Source organism: Battus philenor, unplaced genomic scaffold (genome assembly GCF_028537555.1).
Source record: "Battus philenor isolate CCGP_79_NKW_IND1 unplaced genomic scaffold, ilBatPhil1.0.hap1 SCAF_27, whole genome shotgun sequence".
In the NCBI taxonomy this organism is placed as follows: Eukaryota; Metazoa; Arthropoda; class Insecta; order Lepidoptera; family Papilionidae; genus Battus; species Battus philenor.
In genome coordinates, this window is record NW_027181690.1 from 4,424,292 (window position 1) to 4,450,691 (window position 26,400).

At 33.9% G+C, this 26,400-nt stretch overlaps 2 protein-coding genes across 3 annotated transcripts in view; one reads left to right on the top strand and one right to left on the bottom strand.

Annotated features, from left to right (window-relative positions):
- Positions 1-22: 22 nt before the first annotated feature.
- Positions 23-10,705, top strand: eco (Establishment of cohesion). Its single transcript, XM_068768909.1, has 10 exons — positions 23-536; positions 1,975-3,045; positions 3,577-3,972; positions 5,013-5,159; positions 5,385-5,489; positions 5,941-6,056; positions 6,847-6,915; positions 7,353-7,517; positions 8,839-8,960; positions 10,254-10,705. The coding sequence occupies exons 1-10, from the start codon at positions 278-280 to the stop codon at positions 10,456-10,458; spliced, it is 2,655 nt and encodes an 884-aa protein (XP_068625010.1). The 5' UTR covers positions 23-277; the 3' UTR covers positions 10,459-10,705.
- A 5,307-nt stretch (positions 10,706-16,012) lies between these two features.
- Galphas (G protein alpha s subunit) overlaps positions 16,013-26,400 on the bottom strand; it is a 56,660-nt gene continuing 46,272 nt past the window's right edge. For both annotated transcript variants that reach the window (XM_068768802.1, XM_068768800.1), the window contains exons 8-11: positions 25,533-25,712; positions 24,423-24,621; positions 22,737-22,905; positions 16,013-20,593 (exon numbers count right to left, since the gene is read on the bottom strand). In XM_068768802.1, coding sequence (XP_068624903.1) covers positions 22,759-22,905; positions 24,423-24,621; positions 25,533-25,712 — 526 coding nt within the window. In that variant the 3' untranslated portion in view covers positions 16,013-20,593; positions 22,737-22,758. The remainder of the gene's footprint in view (positions 20,594-22,736; positions 22,906-24,422; positions 24,622-25,532; positions 25,713-26,400) is intronic.

Sequence of the window (26,400 nt, forward strand, 5' to 3'; positions counted from 1 at the left end):
CGCGCCAAACAATTGTGGACAATGGTTGCATTTTAGTGCCAAATTAAAGTTGTTTATTAGTAACGTCGACTGATTTCAATTAGTTTCGTCGTTTGTTGACAATAGGGTAGCATTGTATCTTTTCTTTCAACTTTTACAGTAAATATTTGAAACACTTGTCGATCTTGACTAGAAATACTGAAAACTAAGACATGGAGGCGCCAACACCGTGAACTACCCGTGTGCTTAGTTTATTAACAGGTGTGATACGCTGTTAGTACAGAAAACTCTTTTCGAAATGGCTGCAATAACACCACGTCGTTCTTTGCGTATTCCCCACACGCATACACCGAAAATGATGGAGCGTAAAAAGGGGTTATTCCAGGATGAAATGCCTAAACAGTCTGATTCTCTGACGAAGCACCGCCGTCTTCCTGTTGTTGATAGTGAGAGTGATAGCGATGATTACGACCTTGGCATCATCAGTACGATAGATTCTAGCTCCGGTGAAGAAACTGAGCAAAATACTCCGAAAACCCCCGAGAGGTCGTTATGGCGTAAGTTAACTTTGAATTTACTCATTTAGTTTTTGTGTGACTTCTAAATTCTTAGAAGTTATATTGGTCATAAAAACTTTTTGGCTAGTTTTCTATTAACTTATTTACTGTATATTTTGGAACAACAACACACCTATTTCCTGCAGTGAAAAAACTGATTTGAAGACAGTTTAGCATTTAGCAAAATCATGTTACTTGCTGTAATAAATATAGCACAGTAAAATAGTATGTATATGGTATGGTATTAGTATACTAATTTAGTGAACACAATTCCATAAGTAACTATTGATAAACATGTTTCACACAAGTATTATCTATAATTACTTATAAACACCACATGCAATGTTTTAAATTTTTTGTGTCAATGCTTAATGAAAATGTCTCCAAAATTAATTAACATTAAAGCTTTGTATTGATTTTTGTATTCTAAGGATTCCTTTATAAGTATTTATGTAATGATTATATAGTGTTTACAGGGGCCATTTTAAAAACATACAAATTTTTATAATTTGAGATTCTTTTCACCTAGTTTTTAAGTACCAAAAATTTATAAGTCTTTAAGTAAGCATTAAAAATAATTGATAATGGAATACATTATATTAAAGTACATATATGATTGGTTATACATGTGAAAGCTTATTGGCTGTCAATTAATGTATAGTACATCTTTTCTAGAAATCAATGGCTTCAGAAATAATAAATAATCTATGATAATCATTTTCAAAATATTGATTACTGAATTTCAAAATTGATTGACACAGCATGTCTGGTCATCATGATGATTTTTGGAGACCTATGCCTTGCAGTGCACATCAATTGGCTGATATGATGATCATGATGATAATTAATTATTGTTTACTATCTGTTCCTGCAGATTTTATACTTCCAGAAGTTATTGAACTGCCACATTTTAATAGAAAAAAATGTAACATATTGTAGAGTTGTCACTTTACCTGTTGATTAAGAGTTGTAAAAGCTTTAAAGCTTTCACACCTATAACCAATCATCCTATAGAAAGTAATTTGAAAAGTTGAAACATGTAAAGACTTTTAAAATAAAAATAAACTGCTCATTAGTAGGTTGAAATTATATACATTTAGTAAAGATGTTAAACATAATAGTTAGAATGTTTTTTTATTCAAACAAGATTCTTATGTAATGCAAGTAATACTCAAATAAAACATAAATGGAGCCAAAACGGCTTAGCTTAGATGACATATTAGATGAATAAATATGAATTACTGACAGCTAAAATTTGTTTTGTCAAATGAAATTGTTTTTGTTTTATAATCTGAATACTTCATTATTAAAGCGAATTATCATTCATTATTCATTTAAATCTTATTTTTACACAGAGATGGCGTAAATAATAATATTGTATGATGTATTGTATAAAGTAATATTGTGTTACTATACACGTTTTATATTTTACCAACAGATGAAACTCGCCAAACAAGGAAGTTTAAGGAAACACATGACTTAAAGAACTTTATGAAATCTCCTTTCACACTTAAAAAGTATCAAACAAGGTACTCATGCCCGGAGTCCAGATGTGGTGGCTCTGCATCAACACCTGCTACACCACACCTTCGCAACCATCCAGTGACTCCATCATCAACTCACTCATGCACTAGTGTGCACACCAGTTCATCCACTTCAAGTAAAGCCCGTAAAAGTTTAGCTAGTCTAATAGCAGATACTGAAAGTTGTAGCAGCTCTCTAAAAGATTTAAATTTCGATTCCGACTCATTGGACTCCAAAGAAAATACCCCCACTAAAACTTTACGACGATCTACACGCAAACTTAAAACTACGCCCAATCTGCTAAGCTTCAAAGGAGTACTACTTGAACAGAAAAAAAATAATTCCCCTGTTAAAAACCCTGTTGTTTGCCTCACCAAAATGGACATGAGTAATCTCATATCTCCTACACAGATGCTTAAAACACCACACAACACATCTGATATTAAGGCATCTCCCCCAAAACTCAGCCACAATAGAAGATCAGTCATTGAAATAGAAGAGAGTCCAGAATCCATGTGTGAAAGTGAGAAAAGTCATAAAAGGTTACACTATGACGGAATGGTAGAAGGTGGTCCTAATTCTAAATTTCCGAGATTAGACCCAAGCATTGCACCTAAAGCTCGTCTCTCTTTATTTAATAGCGAAAGACTAAAAGAGATTTTGTCTACCAAGTCATTTTATGGTAAAACAAACCCTGACTTGAACACAAGTGTAACCACAAAGATATCAAATGCTATAGAGGTGTCTACAAGGCATCACCGCCGACTATTCTCGAATTCTCACTCGAGTCGACGCAAGAGAAAACCCGGGCAAATAAACTTGGGTGTTAAACATAAGATCCGCAAACCAAAATACTACAAGAGTAAAACAGTAACCGCTAAAGGGAACACAGCTCTCTCAGAAACTTTGAACAAAAGTTTTTCATCCAAGTCTAGTGCAAAAGAAGATACCAGCATGTTGAACTCTTCACAGGAAATGATGCAAGGTAAAATAGCAGTTTTTAAATGCAATAAAATCTCGTTAACTTAATCTAAATGCTTTGCAGTTAGAGAATATTGTTTCTTTTAGTAAAAATATCAAGACTTATTATAGCTAAAATAATTTTTAGTTGTAAGATTTACAGTAGCTCAATTTGATTCCAGTTTCTATTAAATGGTGCCTTTTAGCCATTTTTCTTGTAACATATTCAAGTAATGACTACAGATGACACACACAAAATAGAATAATTACATCAATACACTAAGTGTCAAATGCAAGAGACTTTCAATATTAATATCACATCAATAATATAGCATTACTTTGTTCTAGCTTGTAGGCATCATAATGAAATTTCTGGGATAATGGGTACTGTTTGAATTGTCAAGATAAAAAGTTCAGTTGCTATGTGCAACTGAACTTTATCTTTTTTTTTTGTTAGTCGTTTCCTTATGACTTATGGTTGTAGTTATCGTGTCAGACGTCTGGTGTAGGCAGCTATATTGTTTACCATAAATTGATTACAGTACTTGTTTTACAGAAAAAGGTGACCTATTTGTAGAGGAACAACAAACTATTGAGGCACTTTTGAGTCAATGGACTGAAGAAGAAGTGCCCGAATCAGAATTAATTTTCAAACCAAAATCAGACGTACCATGTTTCAACAAAACAATTATAGAGGAAACAAATCAAATATTTCAACCCATCACTGCTGTCCCTGTTGCAAGTGGAGTCCCACCAGAGGACACAGATGCAGTTATTGTTGAGTTAGGTGCAAATAAAAACGACACTAATATTCCAACAACAGAGGTCGTTAACATACCCCAAGATGTTGTGATGATTGACTCTAATGAAATGATACATGATGCATCCAAAACTCAAGAGTTTTTACCTGTTGATGGAGGATTTATTGTGGTGGGAGCAGAAGAACCACTAGGTATTTGAAACCTCATTATTAATTTATTTTAAGTATATAGATTTTTACGAGCCGGTAGACGCGGTGTGAGTAGGCCCTCCAAAAGACCGGTTATTGTGGAGATCTTTGGGAAGCCCTGTGTTGTAGTGGTCGTCCAATCGGCTGAAAGTAACATTTATTACTATTACATTGTGTTAGTTTAATATATTAACATAAAACCATTAACAACATATAAAGCCTATTCAAAGTGGTCTCCATTGACTGCAATACAGTCCTTTAAACATTGAGAACATGAGCTGCAACTCTTTTTCTTGGAAATATCTTCACTGCCAATCATGGATTGTTGTAAGAACTCCAAATTATCAAGAAGTGTAGAGCGAGGCTTACTCTCTAAAATTGTCTATAAGTCATAATCCAGTAGATTAAGGTCAGGTCTAGATAACGGCCAGTTTTTAGGTATGATGAAGTCTAGAACGTTTGTGGAGTACATCGAGCTAAGAGCCGGCGCCGAGTTTGTTGAAAGGACCATTCTTGTTTACTGAACATGGTTGTTAAGGGGCTGGACCACCTTCTCGAGACTGGTATCTTGATACACTTCTGCCATTGTTTTGATACCTTTTCACAATATGGCTGTCACTCCTTCAAGTGGAATAATGCCCATGTTGTACTCTGTTGACGGGACATCTTGTTTTTTAAAGATGGAAAAATTTTCACATCTATAAACAAAAAAATTTTATTACCTCCCTTTGGATATCGTTTAAGTACAGTGACTAAAGGCGTCTTTCGGCTGAAATTATGATGATGATGATGAAAGCGAATGAGCGACTGAAATCGATATAAATTTCTTGTGCAAGTGAGATGACAAGCTGCACTTGCTTCTGGGCAGGTGGAGGCTAAAAAAATAGTTGATTTTGTTAATTTATCTATTAGTAACTCATAGAAGAAACCTTCGTAATTTATGAGAAGAATAACATGACAAATATCCAAAATCTGGTTGTTGCTGTATATGTCGTCTTATTTGCTTTACAAAAATGAGTATAAATTTAAAACTTGATTTCTAGTGCAAGAAGACTTAACCGACTTGGATGAAATAGAACGCGAGTTGAAAATGTTGGATGAACAGATTCTGCAAATGGCACAGTCCAACAACATCAATGCGGAGGCAGTTCTCGCTTCTACAGAGTCAAATATGCCACCTGTTAGTCCAGGTAAATAAAATTACTATCTATAGTATAAAGATTAAAAGCACAGATGTAAATATTGTAGCTCGAAGAATTGCTCGTTTGAACTGGCAGTGGGTGACGCACAGCTGGTATTTATCGATTTGAAATATTTTATCAGAAATTACTGCAAAATACCATACTTTCTGAGTATCATGTTTTTATTACTGACAAGAATGTCCACTGAAACTAATCAGTATGTTTTATTTACAGACAAAACAACAGTGGAAAGTGAAGAAAAAATAACCAAACCCAAAACATCAAAAATGTTCCCCATATTCAACCAGCCCAATCCCGGTTTGTCCACTCTGCCCAAAGGTAAATTCTTTATATCAATTTAATTCTTAATTTTCTATTTTGAATTAATATCTGACTATTTATCTTGTATCAGTTAAGACCAGTTTATTGTTAATACGACGCGTCTTGCCTAAGTCGAAATTTTTTTAATTAAATTCCTTCTTTAAAACTAAATAAGCTCAATTGTATCATTTGAAACCACAAAAGATGTATGTCAATAAGATGTCTCAGCAAAAAAAAATGGTTACCAAGCAAATAAGCAATTCCTAATTTAATTTTAAAATTAACTATTATTGTGGTTAAAATTGTTCCTTTAGTGTAAAATTATTATTAGTAAACTATATTTGTGTTTCAATCCCAAAATTAATTAAAAAAATCACTGTTTCCGACGTGCCAAATCGAATGCCTGGTACTATAATAAGTAATTCCAATATGAATCAATTAATTTAATTATTGTTTATAATGGTTACAGGTTCAGAAAAGGGCAGAAAGTCAATTTTAAAATCTATTAATGACCAGTATGTGATTGATGCGGGACAAAAGAGGTTTGGTGCAACCCAGTGTACTGAATGTGGAGTTATCTATCAGGTATTGTACTATATGTTGTTTATATATTCTACAATAACAATAATCTGAAGTGACTATTGTAGTTTGGTTAACAAACTGCCCAAGTTAACAACACTAGCTTCTAGATTCATAGTCATTATTAGAAGTAATAAATTAAAATGAACTGAAAGTTATGATATAAAATTAACAGTTAAAAATGTGTGTATGAGTGTGTTTTCTCTCTACATTTGGTATTGGTAACGTCATAGTGGCATTACCAGCCATGGGGTGGGTTATGCTTAAGATTTCTCTATAAGATCGAATCAAAAATCGATCCTCATGAGAACCAAAGTCACCGTTGTAGCTCGAAAAATTGCTTGTCTGAAGTGGCAGTGGCCGGGACACATCGCTTATGCAACCAGAGATCTTTGGAGCCGAAAGGTCTCAAGTGGCTACTACTAAGCGGTAGAAACGGCGAGGATAGGCCCCCCCTAGGTAGACCAAGGACATAGTTAAGATCGCGAAAAGTAGTTGATGTGAGCAGCGCAAGATCGAGCATCGTTAAGCTTTCTGCTATTGAATGTATGCTGAATCATGGAAATTGTGAATGTTGAGAGAGGGAAGGTGAAAGTAGGAGAATGTATGCCCCTTTCCCTAAAATAAAATGGGGGAAAAAGTGTTTAAAACAAAAAAGCTTTCTGCTAACAAATAATCTATACACTCACCCCTTTAAAGTTTTTAATCCTGTAACAAATTGCTCTGTAGACAATAAATTGATTTTGTATAGGAGTTATGGAAAAAATATGTAATTAAGTTTATTTTTGGTTTGCAGATCGGTGATCCCCAAGATGAGCATGACCACTTAGTTCACCACAATGCAACGGATGTTCTTAAGTTTAATGTAAGTTTAACCATATTGCAGATGCTTATATTTAAGGCTTTTGATATATCTATGGCATCTATGGCGGCATTAATTGTCGACAAATAAAAATGTATCTGATACTGAACTTTCAAGAGCTAGTACCACTGCGTGCGACGTTACCTCAAGGTCCTGGTGACCCTAGTGCACTGGTATACATACGTAAAAGTACATAAATAACTTAAATACGCAACTTTTAAGGTTTGACGGATCTATTGAATTAGGGTATATAAAGATGCTGACACTGCAACACTGGTTATAGAGGCGATCTTAGAGCGAGACTTAGGGAATGTTCGACTAACATCATGATAACAGTGTTTTAGTCGAAAATAATTAATTATATCATAAATAGACATGATATAAAGTATTGTGCCTAGTTGATTTGATTGTAATAATAACATTTTTTGGTGATCACTCAGGGTTGGAAGGACGAGTGTGTGGTGGAACGCATAGACACCGCTCGATGTGTTCGTGTACGAGGTGGAGATACAGGCTGGAAGCGCGTTGCCACCTTACTGGCGCGCGTTGTGCACGTGCAGCTGGGCTACGAGCCAACCTTGCCCAACGATGTACATTCCTACACGGTCAGTATAATTCAAGACAAACTAACTACTTCTATTTATTCATATTATTTGTATGTTTTCATTTAATGACAGAAATGAGACGTGAGCAGTAGCTACCCAGTGGTAGTGGACTGTGACTTGCAATCATAGGTCGCTGGTTCTATTCCCGAAATACAAACTTATTTAATTGACACTGTGTATATTATTACATACCATAATACCAGACTGCAATCGCTTGCCAAGTGTAGCGATTATGGTAAATCGGCCCCAAAGATACCTTTGAACAAGGCCTGTGCCTTGCAGTGGGCGTCTATGGGCTAAAACGACCACAATAGACATGAAATGAATACCAGAAGAGTCCTATTGGTATTCTGAAGGTTGCTTCTCAATACTTATACAATAATGTATTATTTATGCACCAAAATTTAAATTCTTATATAAGAATTACTGACAGCACACATGATAATTATAAGAAATAAAATTAAACTCGTAACGCCTAAATTTCGTTTTCAAAAAGTCAAAATCCAAATCCCTCATGGGCCTGAGAGTACATATATATTGTAAAGCTCCTAAAAATATAAAGTTACTGATCTTAGTTTAAAATTTTAAATTTCAGTAGGAACTAGAATCAGATTTAAGTAATAATGGCATCCTCCAACTTAAAGTAACATGAGTTCAAAAAACACCCTGATCGAGGTGCCCACAAAAAACTAAGAATAAAAATTTTTGGGGCTCTTTTATGCTCACAGAGCTTTCATACTCCTCAACGAAAATCCCTAAAAAAATAATTATATTTATATCAATTTCAGATATTAAGTGACAAAATGATGTAATGTAACTATAAAAATTATGATTAGTAAAAAATTCTAAATTCGAATATAATTTTTTGGCTATCATTTTAAACTAGCCATTTCTAAATAATTATATTATAAATGTTTATGGAATCAAAGTGAGATTAATTATAATAATGTATATTGCCAGTTAAAGATTACATTCGCTGCTGGTATTTCAACATAGTAAATGCAGAACCAGAATCCACAAGTTAAAAGCCACACATTACAATTTAGAATTACCTTGCGACATTTGGGAGAGCGAGCATAGCTTTGATACAATCTGATTCTATTCGGATTTAGAAAAATATATTCTATTATTGAGTTATAGAATGTTGTTCATCCTTTTTTTGAGGTAAATAGAATAGCTTCATAGTCTTAAGATGACAAAAGATAAAACACTTAAAATAAATTACTTAAAATTTGTTGCCAGATATACAAGTATATAAAACTTATGAATCTTTGTGTCTGAAACCACATTCATATTTGTAATTAAATTAAATCTTTCGCAGGCTTACTTGTACATTGAAAAGAAGCAAATAATCGGGTGTCTCATAATGGAGCCGAAAGTGAAAGCTTACAAGCTCATACCCGGCGAGCCGGATTGCTGCAGCGTCGAGGAATATCCTGTCAAGTGAGTTGTCATGTTATTGTGTTTAATATTAATAATACGAGTGCAATAATAACTTATATTACACAATAACTTTAAAAGGATCTGTTAAAATTCAAATAATTTATATTACATATATATTAAAATATTAAATTGATTTTTTTAAGTAACAGTCCTAAATAGTAATGACATTTTGAAAATTGAAATTATGAGGGTGACAACACTACAAGTGAATGGAAGACAAAATTATATAAATAAATTGTAGATATTTTTCTAGAGTTATCTGGATATTTATTTATTTATATATTAGTAAAAACATTGAATTTGGAAATGTTTGCTCAAAATTTATGTTAGTTATTACAAGTGTTGGTCGAATAGAGTATAAAAGGTAATAAAGTAATGAATTAATAAAAAAGTAATAAAAAGTAATAAATTCAAAGAGCTATTTAACACTTTATGATTTTAACGTAAGTAATACGATATCTCTTATCGCAAATATTGTTATTTACTATTTAGAGCGCACACAAATTTAACAGTATTCCTGAACACAGCCATGTTCATGATCATAATCTAAAACATCTTTTAAATAAAAAAAATGAATCAATCGTTTCAATAAGCCGGTTGATCTTTATTGATTGATGGCTGGTTGTATTGGGAAAAGTAGACTTCTACTATTAAAAACAGCAAGAGGGAGATCGCCAACCCGATGGGCGGCCTATATGCTGGTGGTGACAGGCCGCACAATAATTGAAGCATTCAAAAAAGCAGACCATATCATAGAGATCTGTAAAGCAACTCTTTGAATCGATCAAAGCTTGCCATAAAGAGCATGATAATATATATTTTTTAATGGCCCCTGTTATAGGGAACCTCTTGTATTCGTTATCTTGTTGTAGGATAGGGTTTGATATTCTTTAATGATTTTTTTTTTCACTTTATTTTCCTTTTATTTCTTCACTCTTCTATCATTCTTCGTAAAAACTATCTTTCCTCTCATTTCATTCTACAATTTACTATCTTTTTCATATTTATTTCCGTTCATTCGTCGCCTCACAATCTTCGTCTCGTTACTCAAATTTTACAGATCTAGGTTATATTACATTTCTTTACCTTAATTTTCGTGACAATATATTGATAAAATGGCGGATTGTTGCAGTAATTACCTTTCGAATTTTGGGGTGATTAATAAATAATTCCTATGGCCGAGAGGTGAGCAGAGAACATAAATTTAAATTCCATCCATTAGGAGGTTCAGAGAGCATTTATTAAGTTCGCGAAACGGGTAGATGACAGTTAGTAATGTAAATATGTTTATAGATGCGGCGTGTCCCGGATATGGACGCACGCAGGATACCGACGACGTGGCGTCGCCTCACGATTGTTGGACTGCGCACGCGCTTCGCTTCTGCATGGCTCCGCGCTTCGGACCAGTGACGTTGCCTTCAGCGCCCCCACTGCCGCCGGAAAAGCCTTCGCCACAAAATACACTGGCACGCAAAACTTCTTCGTCTACATTAACTAACCCACATCATCATCATATCAGCCGATACACGCCCACTACAAGACACAGTGGTCAAGTCGAGACACTAGGTCGTCGGTCAATTTAGTGGGCGCCTACCTACGGTGCGTTTACCGGGAGAACCACCCGGCTTCAACAGGCCTCACACAAGCGACTTTAATATTCACTTCCATATTTTCGAGGTGATTTTATTGGCTCAAATAAAAAATTACAACTTATTTCATACTCTAACAACGCCCAGATTCCGAAAGGCCAATTGATCTATGATTAATCCCTTAGTAAGGCCCGTAGCAAAGATTAACGATGAACGGACGATATTTAAAAAGAAGTTTCCCGAAGAGATTTTTGTTCAGCGATTTGTATCAAAACTGACTAGCTAATCAGGGATTTTGACTGACTAATCGTTGTATAAACCATTGTTTTTAAATTCATTTTTTTAATTACCATAAATGAATTACAAGTAATACATCATAAAATATTTTAAAAAAGGGGTATACAAAAGATGATTAATATATGTTGACTTGAAATGACTTCAAACTAATAGTTAACAAGAGCTTAACAGTTGATTATTTTTAACATTTGATTGCAAGATTGACCTTTCAGAACACTGGGTGAATAAGATTATTTTATATTGCGTGACATATAGATTACAGGTTTAATTTTAGTATTAAAAAGTAAGTTGTTTTTAGTTTCTTTAACGTTCTATGAACTTTTACAAACTGCCATAAGCTTAGCATTTGGAACCATATATGTTAAGGTTTTATTTTTAAGTACTAAATGTAATAAAGGCTCATGTTGTCTTTGAGATTTAGATATGTAAATATAGTATTTTATTGCAGTGACGTTCTCTCGTAAGTTCTAGTTTGATTTTAATTTTAGCTTGAAGCTTTTAAAACTTTGACCGTTTATAAGGTAGTCGTTTTTACTTGTGGATTTCGTATTTGCACTAACGCTAGTCACGTATTGAGATAGACAGACGAAACCGTTTGTTCTTAAATATCTCGTGTGCGTCTTGTCACATTATAGTAACGACTATAATACATTAGAACAAAGCTTACAATTTTTAATGTTGTATTCTCAATAAGGTTTTATGGAAAGATTGATGTTCAGAGAACATAGTCTTAGGCTTTAGTTTGTTAGTTTAAAGCTAGGCTATCGCAAAACGTACAAAAAAAATACTGACAGTAGAATTAAATTATATTATTTTCGGGACCAATTATCTTGTAATTTTATAATACTCTATCATTAATTGGTTTTGCTGAAACTAAGTGCCAAACTAGTATTGATAATTGCACTTTAGTTTTTTGAAAAAAACTTCAAATTTGTCTAAACATAAGTTTTTTTGTGTATTTTTTAGAATTTTTTTCTGTTCTCAGTAATTAAGTTATTATATAAGTATATGCAATACCTTCTGCATTTTGAGATTTTACTGCCTATTTAGTTATATTCTAATATGTACATTGACAACACTGAAATTTATTTTCATAAGTTTTTTTTTTCTTCTATAATTTGCCTCTCTAATTAAAAGATAATTGAATGTGTGTAACGGTCTAGTTTATTTATTACTTGAGGTCGGATCTTCGATGCATACGCTTATTACTAGGAAGTTATGGAGACGGCTTCAATGGGCTACTACATGTTAATATATCCACAAAAGATTTACAGTGACTTAATGTCATGCAAAGAAATCCAGAAGATTCCAATTTGATAAAAATATGAATCAACATACAAGATGAGAGTGTTCCAACGCTTCCTGATCTAAGAGACTTCATCTTTCACGTTTTAATAGGATTTTATTCAAGATTTTGATACAATACATGAGAGTATATATTGTAAAACTAACAAAACATGCTAGGTCTATAAGGGATTTTGTCGATAAAAGCTCTTTCCATAATCAGCCAATACTTATATAATTGATTCTTTTATATTTGCATCCAAATATCCGATCTCTATGCATGCTTGTAATTTTTCAACGAATAAATAGATCTGTTAATATTAATTTAGGTTCTTTCTTTACCGAAGTAATAGCTGATTATAAACCTTTTTAAAGTCATTTTTGGTTAAGCTCTCCCATTAGTATTCAATAAATAAAGTTAAATACAACAATAAGACTGTATATTTATGTAAGATTTATAAATACCTCAATATCCAAATATACAGGATAGATACATTCAATAATAAATAAAATGTATGTATCACAAATGCATTGTTTACATACTGTACACAATATATGTAATACATTGAAGTGAGTTCGTTATAAAAGTACTTATTCTTAATGAAAATTTTACTACATTAATTAATTTTTGATTTACTTTTCTGTTTTTTATTTTAATTTACAAATTTAATTATTTTTTTTCTTAATTAAAAGTACATTTTGTTACTAAACTTAACTTTTACCTGCATGGATTTTTTTAAAAGCTTACTACAGCTTATAATCTTATACATTTGTATTTCCAATATGTTGTTAGTGTTTAATTGGCAACAAAGAGCACGTGTACTATATTCGTCGGACAGTTAATAGCGCTCTTTCCACCGAATGAGCAAAAGCAACAGATGATTATAATGGGCGTCAACAAAAGTGAAGAAATTTTGGATGCGTGTACATACAGACACTTTTTTAAAATGTGAAACTAACAATATTTTTTGACTGGCAGCTTCTGGTGTTCTTATGTTAATAATAAAATTATTTCTTTGGTCTACAACAGAGGTGGGCAACTTTTTTTTAACAAAGGATCGTTCCAAATTTTAAAATTTATTCATGTTATGAGTATTCAAAATTATATTCATATTACAAATTTTAGAAGGGAAAAATATTACACCACAAAAATTTATTTGGTGTTTCTAAATCAGCCTAAAATATTTAAGCGACCCGAGGGTTACCCCTTGGTCTATGCCTTCTATGCGTTTGATACAATTTTGTACACTTGTAACACCGTGATTTAGTAATTCACATAAAAGTTAGAGGATGTGCTTGTTTATTTATCTATAAGAGATTGATTGGAATTTAATTCTTATAAATGGCACAATTTTGTTATTTTGAACCGCTTATTATATTTTGTCTGAAGTATCTCCCTTTTCAAAACAATATATTTATCGATATTTCTCATGGTACTTTTATTAACATTTTTATTTCAATAGACTTTTTACTTATGTAAACGCATCCTTACATTATGACTACTAAATGAGATGATGCATTTTCTGGTAACAATTCTGTTTTGCAAGTACAAAATTAAATTTTAGTTAAGTTTAAATATCTTTTGTTTTTTTTTATAATTATAACAAACATTTTGCCACTAATGTAAACGCATCCTTAGGTCATTATGACGCTCCAATGAGATGGTTGTGTATCTTCTAATAAAACTTCTGTCTGACGAGTACAGTATAAATTAATTTTAAGTCAAATAGCTTTAAGCTGTTAGTCAGTTTCTTTACATAGATGTATTAGGCTAAATGAAAATGTGTCATTTCAAGATGTGTGTAGTGTTGTTTGTTTTGTTTATGTATATTTGTTTATCTTTGTTCAGATTCAATTAATATATTGGATAGCACATGAAAAGTTTTCAAAAGCGCAAGGAGCATTGTTTATTTGCCATTTTTTATTACCACAATTCCAATTTGTCGAATTATAATGCTCAAGGTTCGTTGCTGCTCTTCGATATAACCCGTGTGAAACTTATAGTTTGTTGGAATAAAGTTTTTCATTTTTGACTTATTTATTTAAATATATTCTCAAAACGTCATTTTTCCTAATGAAAGTAATGCTGAAATCAGTTTATTATACAACTACTTATCTGATTAATCTATTGACAGGTTTTAAATAAAGGGTAGGCCGATTATCTTTTCAGCCGCTCTAGACACTCGTTGCAAGGGATACTCCTCTCCGAAAGGTCGGCACGATGGCCGGTACTGCGCTGACCACATCCAATGACTTCCTGCAACTTTAACTATTGTCACGAAATACTCTCGATTTTCATACGCGAGGGTAATGCACTTAAATGTATTACTCCTCTTTTGTCACCCTGTCAATGTCTTGTCTCTGCTATTTTTTTAATGACGTGTTATGTCAAGTTGGTAAAAAAGAGGGACACCGAGCGGAGAGCAAAGGTGGTGCCATGAGAGAGTTTTGCTGTAACCGATTGGTAAAACGGTCACAGGTCAACGGTCCAGCCTTGTTATTCCAGTAGCCTAGGACGACGGGCCTACCTATTTTACATGCCTAGCCTGCCTCAGTTTCTGGAACTCCTGGGTAGGTCTGGGCGTCCTATGGCAGCCGATGTGCTTGGGACAGTGAGTCCACCTGTTTTATATGGGAGCCGTGCCCGGGTTTCTTAGACTCGTGGATAGGACTGAGTGTCTTAGGTAGAGGCTGATGTCCTTGGGACAGTGGGTCCACTTGTTTCACATGGGAGCCTTGTCCAGGGTTCTGTACTACAAGGTGTTACTCTGTACTGATGTAAATTGTTTGCCGTAAATGGCTGGAACGGATCTGACAGACGGCGTGCACCGTTTGGTAAATCCCGGGTGCAGTCGTGTGTCAATGCGGGTTCGGTTACAAGTGTTTACATTTGTTGGGTCTCGATTTATCATATACAATATACATCAATTTGATTTACCTTTGTCGTCAAATTAATTTTCTGTTCTAACCTAAACTTGATATATATAATATGTAAGGCAGCGACAACTATGTCATAGTTCCACCTATTGGAGAGCCTACTCAAGCCCAGTCTGACTCGAGGTTGCCACTCGAGAACCTTTCGTGCCCGCCCGCTGCCACTTCAAGCAATTTACTTTCGTTTTATAAATCACTTCTTGCAACCAAAATTTCTACAACCCACCAAGGATGACGTCACTTGTCAGACTAAATGCATGCAAGCACGGAGGTCGCACGAGTAAAATTTACAAGAAATATAGAAGAAACGTGACTTTTTGTGCCCACCAGAGTCCAAATTTGTTCTTTTTTTAAATATCCTATGGGACATCTCAATACCAGTCTTGTTTAACTCTCCATAAAACAATGAATTATAGGAAAATGTTCGATAAGAAATTACTTAAACTTGCAGGCGTAGTTTTGAAAACATTGTTTCGTTTAGAAGAATGTTCCCCGAGATGACGTATGGAGTGTTTATATTATTTTAACTTTATTATGGTAGTGAAAAGCGATGGCATCGTGCACATATTAAATATAGTTATATTACATGGAAAAGACCTTTTTCTATTATACTATCTATAAACAGTAGGATTATTAGGTTTATGAAATGTACTAGTTCTCTAGTTTAAGTTTTAACACAATGCTGCATAGGATTTTAAATATAAATATTTACATTACATTAGGTTAACACCCACTTTGATTAGTAACTGTTTTATAGTACGTTCCAAATAATCTGTAATTAGTAATTTCTTCTACGCATTGCTCTTACTCCTCGGCATCAAGTGACATCTCTCATGCTTAGTGTAACTAGAACAATTGAGCATATCCTTCTGTACGAAGTGAGAAGGAGACAGTGCTGCAATGAAACATCACAATTTTAAAACAACATTTATTTTTACATACATTAAGTCGGATTCAAAATGCCTGAAACATACTGATATATGTGTACACATCAGTGATAGATAATTATTAATTTGATGGACAGTAAACAATATTCTCTCTGCACGAGTCTGTGGAAACAATAAAATTATAAGCGCCTGGTACTTCGAGAATCGTCGCAGTAGGTACTACTATACACGTAAATATTAAAAAATTATGTTTTTTTAATCTTTAGGAATTTTATTAATTAGGTATACTTTTAAAATTAAATTTGTTAAAAATATAGATTTTCAGTATATATTTAAAGGTTGGTATTAAGAGTAAATACATCGCAATCCGCAGTCTGTGACGAATACAAGGCGGAGGAACTCGCCCAGCGAACCGAACAGCGACCCGCCGGCGAGCTCGCGGCCGCGTCTCTGCGCCGGCGTCGCTCGCGGATAAAACGTCACCAAAAAATATTTGCAGTTCCGCTGCACTCTGCGAGACGCGAGCCGGAGCCGCTCGACACCCACCCGCCCCACATACGTGTTGTGCGCAAGTACATTCACTTATCCACTATGAAGATATATTCAAAAACGGAGGAATCGATTGTTCAATACTATTTGCTGGCGTTGGGGCTCTGATCACGCAAAACAACTAATACACTACGCTACCCGAAGAGATCTCGACGCGGAGGAAATAAAAACCGTCGGACTCGAAGCTCCCGCCGGGAGACAGCTACGTTACATTAGAATTCATTATTCCACATTGACACTGGCAGTATTTTATCTAAATATCGAAAAACATAGAAAATATGCTATAGACTACTTTATACATATTACATGACTCACTTGTTATTGCGATTGCTTAAATTGTACGCGGGCCGGGCGCGTCGCGGTCGCCCGCGTGACCAGACGACGAATAAATACTCCCAAAACAAATAATACGAAGAGGCAACGGCGCGCGAGCCTCAGGATGAGATTCGTGGCACGCGGCCGGCGTCCCCGCCAGCTTCCAATAAGGCTGCGTGTACATTCGCACATTCGGGCGGACACGGGCGTTCGCTCTCTATGTTCACAGGTTCCCAAATCGATTCCCGCGGCAATAATTAGATTCTATAGTAATATCTTAGAAACATTTACACTGTTTTTCTTTATTTATTTAAACCGTTTTAAAAATAACTACGCCGCAAAAAAAGTTAGAAAGCCCTAGCCGATGATGGCCATCGAAACTGTTTCCATTTACCGACACGCAAAAAACGAATGTGTGACAAATATCAAAAGGTTTGAAACCTCTTTACACTAAATCCGAGATCCACAGAGCCTCTGGTCTGTTCGTTATATTATCTATGTTACTTGACCGGGAGGCCAACAAGCTTTTAGCCTAACCCTATTTGCTAACTAAACTCACCAAGAGATGTTACATTTGAAATTTCACCAAATTGAAAAAGGAAAACAGTTAAATTAGAAGAATATTATTCTAACCACACCAAACCGCCTCCTATTGCGCCTGAAGCTTTTCGCGGCAGAGGTAGTATAAAAAAAATTAAACTGTTCATGTTATTATTATGGCTTCAATAAACATTTAAAAAAAGCATTAAGTATAAAATTAATCCGGTTTGGACTGTTAGTAGAGAATATGCAAAAAAATCAGCCATTTGTAGTAAAAGGTGTTACTAATTTATTAAGAGTAGGGTAGTTCATAAACTTTGGGAACCTATGACTATAGACAAAGTTATTTTATACAGTGGAATTAACTCGCGTCATAGACCATTGAATGAATGTTAGAAATTTCGCGTCCACCCGTTACACGCAGCAAAACATCGACCGGACGACAAAACTGCGGGTAGAAGAAAAACTTCACGATTTCACCAGCCTACGTTATCAATATGTATATTGTTTGTTGCTTTTGCTTTCCACTTAGTTATCGCGATACGCTAAGACTTACTTAAATAGCTACCAGATAGTTTTTTTTTACTTTTTAAGTTACATGTACAATAAGTATTGAAGACGCCATGTTAATGTATAATTACACAGTAAACTCTATGGTGGGCCGACCGCGGAGGTCGCCCCATGCCGCGCTACAAGCGGAGACAGCTGCCTTTCGGTGCAAGCGAACAGACTAACAACTAAACTAGAAGTAAATTTCACTAAATTACCTAAAAAGGACCGCCTTCTTTATTAAAATAAAACAAACTCAAATGTCATTTGACGCACAGATAATAAAAAATAGTATTTATAATAGATAGCAATATCTGTAAAAATATAAATAATTTCTGCTTTGGCATCTTTTATTTCACCTTTACGGGAGATAACCTTCAAAGCATGTTTTTGGCTTACGATAGAAATAAATCTCTTTTATGTCTAATATAACAAAATATTCCGAAGTAAAATCGAGACAAAATACACACAATAAAGTGTAAAATGGGCGACCTCCACTGGGCACCAAATTGAAAATGATACATTTCGTTTCACACGAACAATACGATTCGCCTACTTACATTCAAATTTAAACTTAACATAAGAAGAAGAAAAAAAATACAATTTCAATAACTATATATATTTAAAAATAACCAATAAGTGTTTAAGTTAATGAAATCGAAATGGCGATTGCGTTTCACAATTCGCTGGAGATTATTTGCTTGCCAGTCACAGAGTAATTTTTTTTTATATGGTAACATTACAAGTATGGTGTTTCCGGCGGCAACACTTCATTATGGCACAAAATGCTAATATATTCTTACATTATTATATTAAGGACCATACACGGTTATATAACAAAAAATATCTAAACAACTCTACAAGTAAACATTCAAGCATGAAAAACAAAAGTCTTCCACGGTTGAATGAGTTTCATGACATTTTTGGTTAGGTTCTAAATAGATCAAAAAACGTTATTTAAACAATTATAAACGCACATGCGAATAATATATATTATCTAAAAATCTATATGAAGAATAATCAATAAGTAAATTAACAATAATTGTAGTAGACCTGAAAAAAAACTATAATAGCGTGCGTAACAAAATTCATAAATTTATAGCCAACTAACTAATAACATTGCATAAGATTCCGAAACATGTAAATATAGATCTCTTGGTTTGTAAGTACACGGACCGTTCTTACAAATATGTTTCTAATATTAAGTTAGCTTCGACTGTTAGTGACGTTGTACTTACACCTAATAAAATGAATAATATAAACTATAAACCGAATAAAAATAATGAAAAATATATTCCTTTAAATCAAATACTGCTAAATGTGACGTCCGCTACAGACACACACACGGCTAACTTTATCTTTGGACCTTACCATTAAGCTAGAAGCTCCATTAAATAACATTTAAATAACTTAGTATAAAATATAGCGAAGCTCGTGAAATTGTTACATCGTTTAGTCCACGACAGGTTAGCTGCTAACTCATTTGTTAATGTTACAAAAAAAATAACAGTATTGGAAGACCATACAATCAACACTAAAAAGTAACTTAAACGCTAATAATTAGAACGAAGAAAGTAAAACAATAGGAATCTTAGTAATCACGACGCATTGCATTCACGAGAAATAATATCCATATGATATATAAAAAATATATCTGCAATCAAAAATATACAAATAACAATATTATTGCAAAAATATTGTAAATGAAATAAAGCCCCCCAAAAAACTGTGTACTTCTAATATAAATATAGATAAAAGAAATACTTAATTTTAACTATTTTTTTTGAGCGTAGACGACGATATGTGATATTTATATAGAAATTATCGAAGTAAATGATAAAATTCATTAGTATGAAGCTAAATTGTGCTCTGCTCTAAGATAATTAAAGAATACTAAAGATAGCTCTCAATAAACAACTGTACACAAATGATCCTTAATATAAAAAATGGTGCACCGACTACGGCTTGCCATTCTCAATTGAAACCCGGTGCAACTTAAATACATATTCAAAAAGATATCCATTTCGAGATTTTAGCACAGTAAAACCATCTCTGTATTAAATCAATATCTACCACGCACTAAGTACGAAAGAAAATATAGTAACAATTCCAAATTTAAATAATTTTACATTCATTATGGCGGCCGTTCATAAAATATGTTTTCTCTGAAGTGGGGGGCGAGTGTGGTTGTTTATTAATTCATTTAGATTTCATCATCCATTATTCAGGGAATCTAACTTTTGTGACGTATTATTTATTTCCAGGGAAAAGGGAGGGGGGGTTCAGTGTGACATTCCACGTGACATATTTCATGAACGTCCCATAAAATTAATTAATCATTTAGTCAAAGTTTTACAAATATCTATGGTTATTAGACAGTATTAAACAGTGTTGTTGGGTCTAAAAGAGACGATTCTAATACAGTTAATATCACACATTATCCAAAAAGAAAGTAAGAGAAGTAAAATCCAAGGTTCCAATGACCGTTCGGAAACACCATTCGAACGACACGAGAAGGAAATCACAGTGACACTGTGATAGCGTCCACACGCACCGTCGTACGTAAACATGCTGTGTATACAATTATAATATAATCCGAGTGTAAATATTGCTGTGCCGTGTTCGTACATTGGTGTCATTCGGTGGAGGGCTGCGGGCAGCGCGAGTTATGCTCTTCTCCTCAATTTATCTGAAAATTATTTTTAATTATTACAACTACACACATTGCAACCTTTTTTTTTAAATAAAAAAAGATTTTTTCTTTCTATGCACTTTCGACATTCACCTAACATAATATGTATTTGTAAGTAGACTCCTTCCAGGTTTAGAACCTTGATTCTTTCCAGAAGAATCAAGAAAGTCGATAGTTACTCTTTTAACGTCAATTTTATAATTTTTGCTCATTGTCTACACACCAATACTTCGCTTTGCGTCGTTTCATTTAGCGTTTTTTCGAAGTTACATAGCTGCTTAATTAGTACTAATTTTCACTGTGCGTCGTAAGATTTTCGTGGTTGTGTTCATTTACCATTTTCATTAAGAATTCTCTAAAGGCAACTTCTATTGCAACTGGAATTGCAATTTGTTAATGAAGATAACAGTGACCGTTCTATAGAAATCTTCAAAGAACAAAATTTAACCTCCAAACAAATTTCCAAAACGATGTGTTTATGGAGATTTTAAAAAAAGTTCTTAACAGCAGAGGGAGTTTTAAAGAATCCCATCCCTGGTGGTAAGTACCAATATCAATTGCAAAAATTTATTTTATGTTGAAAATAAAAAGATCTTCAGCAACCATTGGACCAGTTTTTGTGAAATAAAGTAGACTTATGACAACTGCCATTATGGACTCATCAGACAGAAATTAATTTTAATTTAGTTTTTCATAAATTAATTAAATTTTCGTAACCCTGGAATCTCGATTTTTACATGGTTTGCTATAAAAAGTCTTAATTCACTTCGCGTCGTGTTTTTTTTTGGACCATATCCACGACGCATAGTGAGGCATTGGTGTATGTCTTTATGTGACAAACATTAACATTAGCTACAAATCCCCTACAAGTTAATCACCTACATAATCTTTAATACGAAATTTTAAAATAGTTTATTTGTTAATGATTATCTACTTTGTTCCTTTCAGTGTTTGAAAGTCCTGAGTTAACTAAGTATCAGCTTATAAATCATCATCATATAAGCCGATAGATGCCTACTGCAAGACCTATGTCTTGGAAGGGGATTTGATTTTTGATCTTTGGATGGATCCCTCTGCAAGACCTATGTCTTGGAAGGAGGGATGGAATTATGATCACCACAAATGACCGGTCTCGCGCTGTCTGCATACTGACTTCCCACAACAGAGTCAAGTTATTTTCTGGTTTTGCAAATTATTATTGCATAATCTATACATCATTGCATCCTATAAAATCAGAAGACCAATGGATCTACTCTTTGTTTTTTTTTTAAAACGTTTATGAATACTGCCAATTCTGCCTGCCATACTTACGTACCTTAAGAACATATTCCAAGTTTTAATATTTAATTTTTGGGAATAAATGAAAATCTCTCAATACAAGAAACAGTAAGGAGCCAACAATTCCACGCTTGTCATATCAAATACTTAGCTATTCTTTTAGCCAACAGTTACATATTGTTCTAATGAAGACTCGGGTTAATGTATGTTGTTCTGAAGCGACTTTCAAAGCAGATGCTTATATATTAACCTGCTGTTACTGTTTTCTTGTTTATGAGAAAAATTGTTGCGTAATAGCTTAGCAAGTCAAAATACGAGACCATCATCTTTTCCTTTACGCTTCTGCTTTTAAAAACCCAAATTAAAAAAATATGTCACATGCCGAAAGTCATAATTCGCTAGATACTCTTTCAACATACTTCATATATACAGAGTATCCCATAAATTTACGAGAATCAAGAAGGCAATAAAACAGGTGATTTTTATCTCTTTAAAGTAGTAAATGAATATAGTAAAATGTAATTAGCATTATCATATATGTGTTAGTGCAAACTATTACTTGACTATATTAAAACTAGTTTTTAAAAAAGGATTTAATGAATGAATGAAAATGAAAATGAAGTACACATAACAAAACACTGAAAATTATATAAAGGTTAAAGAGATCCTTAGATTTTTGATGGACTGCTGTAGCAGTGACATTTGGTGATAAACTGTGAAGTGATTTTAAGATGATTGATTGAGAGGAACTTTAAATATAATAAAAGGTGCTAATGTATTCTAAATGTCAGCCTGGAGGGAAAAAAGTTTGTGAAAGCATGTAAGCTTATTAGACTGGTTCATAACACGTGTGTTGGGGTACCTGATGCGGCTTGGTGCGCTGGTTAGAGCAGCTCGTACTGGCGCAGGTGCATACGCTGTATGATGTCGCGGCAGTCGTTGAACACGCGCTTGATGTTCTCAGTGTCCACAGCGCACGTGAAGTGCGGGTAGCAGTAGTGCTTGCCTTCGCCGCTCGCCGTGCTGATGCGCTGCGAACAACAATCTCAATTATTTATTATCATCATCTCGACATCATCAACATGTCATCCAATAGACGCCTACTGCGAGTCATCAACCCTCCCCAAATATCGCCACGACGACCTTTATCGCCAGTCCACCTAGTGGGGACTTCGTGGAAACTCAAGAACCTTTCGGCCGTCAGTTAAACGAGCTATGTGCCTCACCCATTGTTGCCACTTTAGGCTAGCAATTCTTAGCTTGCAGATCACCTAATTAATCATTTAGAAAGAAACGGAATTAATTATAATTCATCCTTTTATACGACAACATATGCGTTTTTATAGCTATATACCTACAAAACCGAAATCAGTTTTAAATATATCCACAAAAATCACAGAATATGTGAAGGAAAAATTGATTAATAAACCCTATTATTGTGTTAATACCTTGGATTAGTATAATTCCCTGATTTTCATGTGACAAATAGATAATGTATATAACAGAGAAAAAAATGTAAAATAATCCTTAAAAGAGTATCGAGTTTCATGCCAGGTTTTTCTCAATAGAATAAACATTCCGTAGCTGGCAGTAGCATATGTACAAACATATATTTAAATGTACGATGTTGTCTTGTCTTTTCGAAAGTGCATAGCAAAGTCTATTAGAAAAATATCAAAAAAATCTGTTACTGTGTGGTAGTTGGTTGTTTTTATGTCCAAATATTTTTTACGGTGAATATAATTCGCATAAAAAAACGTCTCACGTGTATAATAACTTAATAAATTACGAAATAATTGGGAACTGCTGAAACATATAACCTCTCCTCATTCAACAGACATTTCTTGTACTAAGCAAACTAGTTCAAAAGCGTTATTCTCACTTGAACTTATTTCAATAAATTTATTTCTCTTTAAATTCAATAAGCATTTTAAGCACGGGTTCTGCCAAAAGACACATTACTTTATCTTAGACGATAAAGGTATTTATAAATTAATTGTACAAATTTTAAAGGAAATAAAATTGGTAAAAAAAAATGATGGTCGTCATATTTGGCCAATAGACGTCTACTGCATAGGCCTTCCCCAATGATAACTATGGGGAATAAGCCATAATAGCTATGCTTGGCAGGCAGGTGTGCGATCACAGTGTGGTATACGCAAAGGACGTGGATGCCAGATGCCATTCTTTGAAAACTTGTTTGTGAGCAAGTGCAATCCTATATAATTAATGCAGAAAATTTGAATTATATAAAATTGTATCTTGGGAATAGATTCCTCGAACTACGGTCGCAAGTCGCAGTTCTCTACCGTAGGATATTGTTAAAAAGCTATCAAGAAGAAAAAATAGTAATTATGATAATGATCTGACATAAAAAAGCAGTTTTAACTATGACTTTGTACATATGACCCTTTCTTAAATTTTTAACGCGTTTTTATTTTTGTATGTGTATTCAAAATATATAATTGTTATTATATCAGCTGCATGCTCTATTTTCGTGTACAAGTGGCAAGGACTTTTTCGTAAGTACTAGGAAGCCAGGACTCACGAGGAACTCGTCGCGTATGAAGTACTTGGCGCGCGCGACCTCGGGGTGATCCCGAGCATCGGGCGCAGCGTCGGGCGGCGTCTGGTAGCGCGCGAACTCCGCGAAGTAGTCCTCAAGTCGGGACTTGCCGGCGAGCACCTTCTCCGCCAACAGGTCCTGCTTGTTCAGGAACAGGATCACCGATATCGTGCGCAGCCATCTGGTAATAACAATTGTTTATTTCAATAACAAAACTTATTTAAGACTTTTTCATGTCAAATTTATAAACCATATGTTCCTAATCATTGATGTAATTAAGTTTATATATGTACAGTACCCGGCGATAAATATTGCACATCGACATTTAGAAAGAGACAATCAGCTAATTTCGGCTTCGTAGAGCGTTATCTCTGTCCCACGAAATACAAACAGTCTGGTATCTATTAAGAGCTGTTACAACAAGTATTCATTTGCTTCTTTTGATAATTATTTTTATACTTTTCATAAAATACACCAATTTTTATATAAGTTTATTAAGTGGCGACAGTATTGTACTAAAATTTATAATACTTGTAAACATATGTTTAAAATATATATATATGATTCATTGTAAATTTCTGTGTTTCCTACATTAATAACAAAATCTTCAGTGATGCCTCACTGTATTTTTTGCATAATTTTTTTTATATTCATAATTATGTTACATAGTTGTAATGTTATGTTATGAGTGTTTTTAGGTTTTAAGCTTTTTAAAACGTGCCATATTTGTCCGGACTGGCAGGGCTCCGAGCTTTCAAATCACTTCGACGGACTCTCCATGGAGCTACTAGATGTAAGGGGACCTAGGTTTGGACATTCACTCGTCGATAATAAGCGGATATTATGGACATAATATACCGAAACCAGACGAACTCCTCAACTTAGTCTGTTGCAGAAGTAGTGACTAAAGAAACTCCAGCAATGCTTTTATTTATTTTGATCATAGGTATAAAACTGCTATCTTCTCACCATGCAAAACATTACCATCTGGAAATTGCATGGTCTTTTATGTTTGAAATAATTAAAAGTAAAAGTAATTTATGCAAGTGTTGGTCTATTGGTTAGTTTGTAATGTAAGAACTGTGAACTGACCTATTGTTCCATATGCTTTTAAAGAGGTCGAGGGACTCCCGGAGGCGGTTCTGCGTGGGGTCCTCGCGCAAGACCATGTTGTATGAGGAGCACGCCGTCACGAAGATGATGGCCGTCACGTCGTTGAAACACTGAATCCACTTGCGCCGCTCGTCCCTCTGACCACCCACGTCGAACATACTGCAATCAAACACATTTCATTTAAACAGTTATTTATTAAATATTTGAGTAAAACTTACAACAACGCTCGACGTAAAATGAAAACAGTGCTTTCAGAAACCGCTGAGACCAGACAAGAATACAAAACAAGCCTAATTTTAATTTGGAAAGTTTAGATTAAACGAAATATAAAATGAAATTAGTTTGCTAATTACACACTTCCAATGAAAAACATGGAAGTACAAATTAAGGTTTCTGACATACAGGTCAACTGGTTTTATTTGTAAAACCAGTTACAACATAACTCATTAATTCAATTAGTAACGAAAATTTACATCGGGTTAAACCTATCAAGAAGCTGAAGAAATGTTGCTAGCAAACTAATTAAATTGAATGTTGCCAGTTCAAATTTAATTTTACCACATTTTTTTTGTATATATTACTTATTTAAGTAAATTACAATAATTATCAGATTTATTTACTTCACTTGGGTATTTATATTTATTTGTTTTACAAATATTAATTTTTATGTATTGAACAGGCGCTGCTTGTTCATTAAATGAAAAATAGTTCATGTGACCAGTTTTTATATGATTAGACATAGTTATGAAAGCTTTAAAGCATATTGCTGACAAACATGTTTGTAATCCCCTTTAAAGTTTTTAAACCTAAGAACAATCTCCCTGCATAGTTCAAAAAAATTGGAAAA

Coding starts and splice junctions, on each gene's coding strand:
- eco (XM_068768909.1), top strand. CDS start 278: ATGGCTGCAATAACACCACGTCGTTCTTTGCGTATTCCCCACACGCAT. Junction 3,973..5,012: donor GGGAGCAGAAGAACCACTAG/GTATTTGAAACC, acceptor CTTGATTTCTAG/TGCAAGAAGACTTAACCGAC. Junction 7,518..8,838: donor ACGATGTACATTCCTACACG/GTCAGTATAATT, acceptor AATCTTTCGCAG/GCTTACTTGTACATTGAAAA.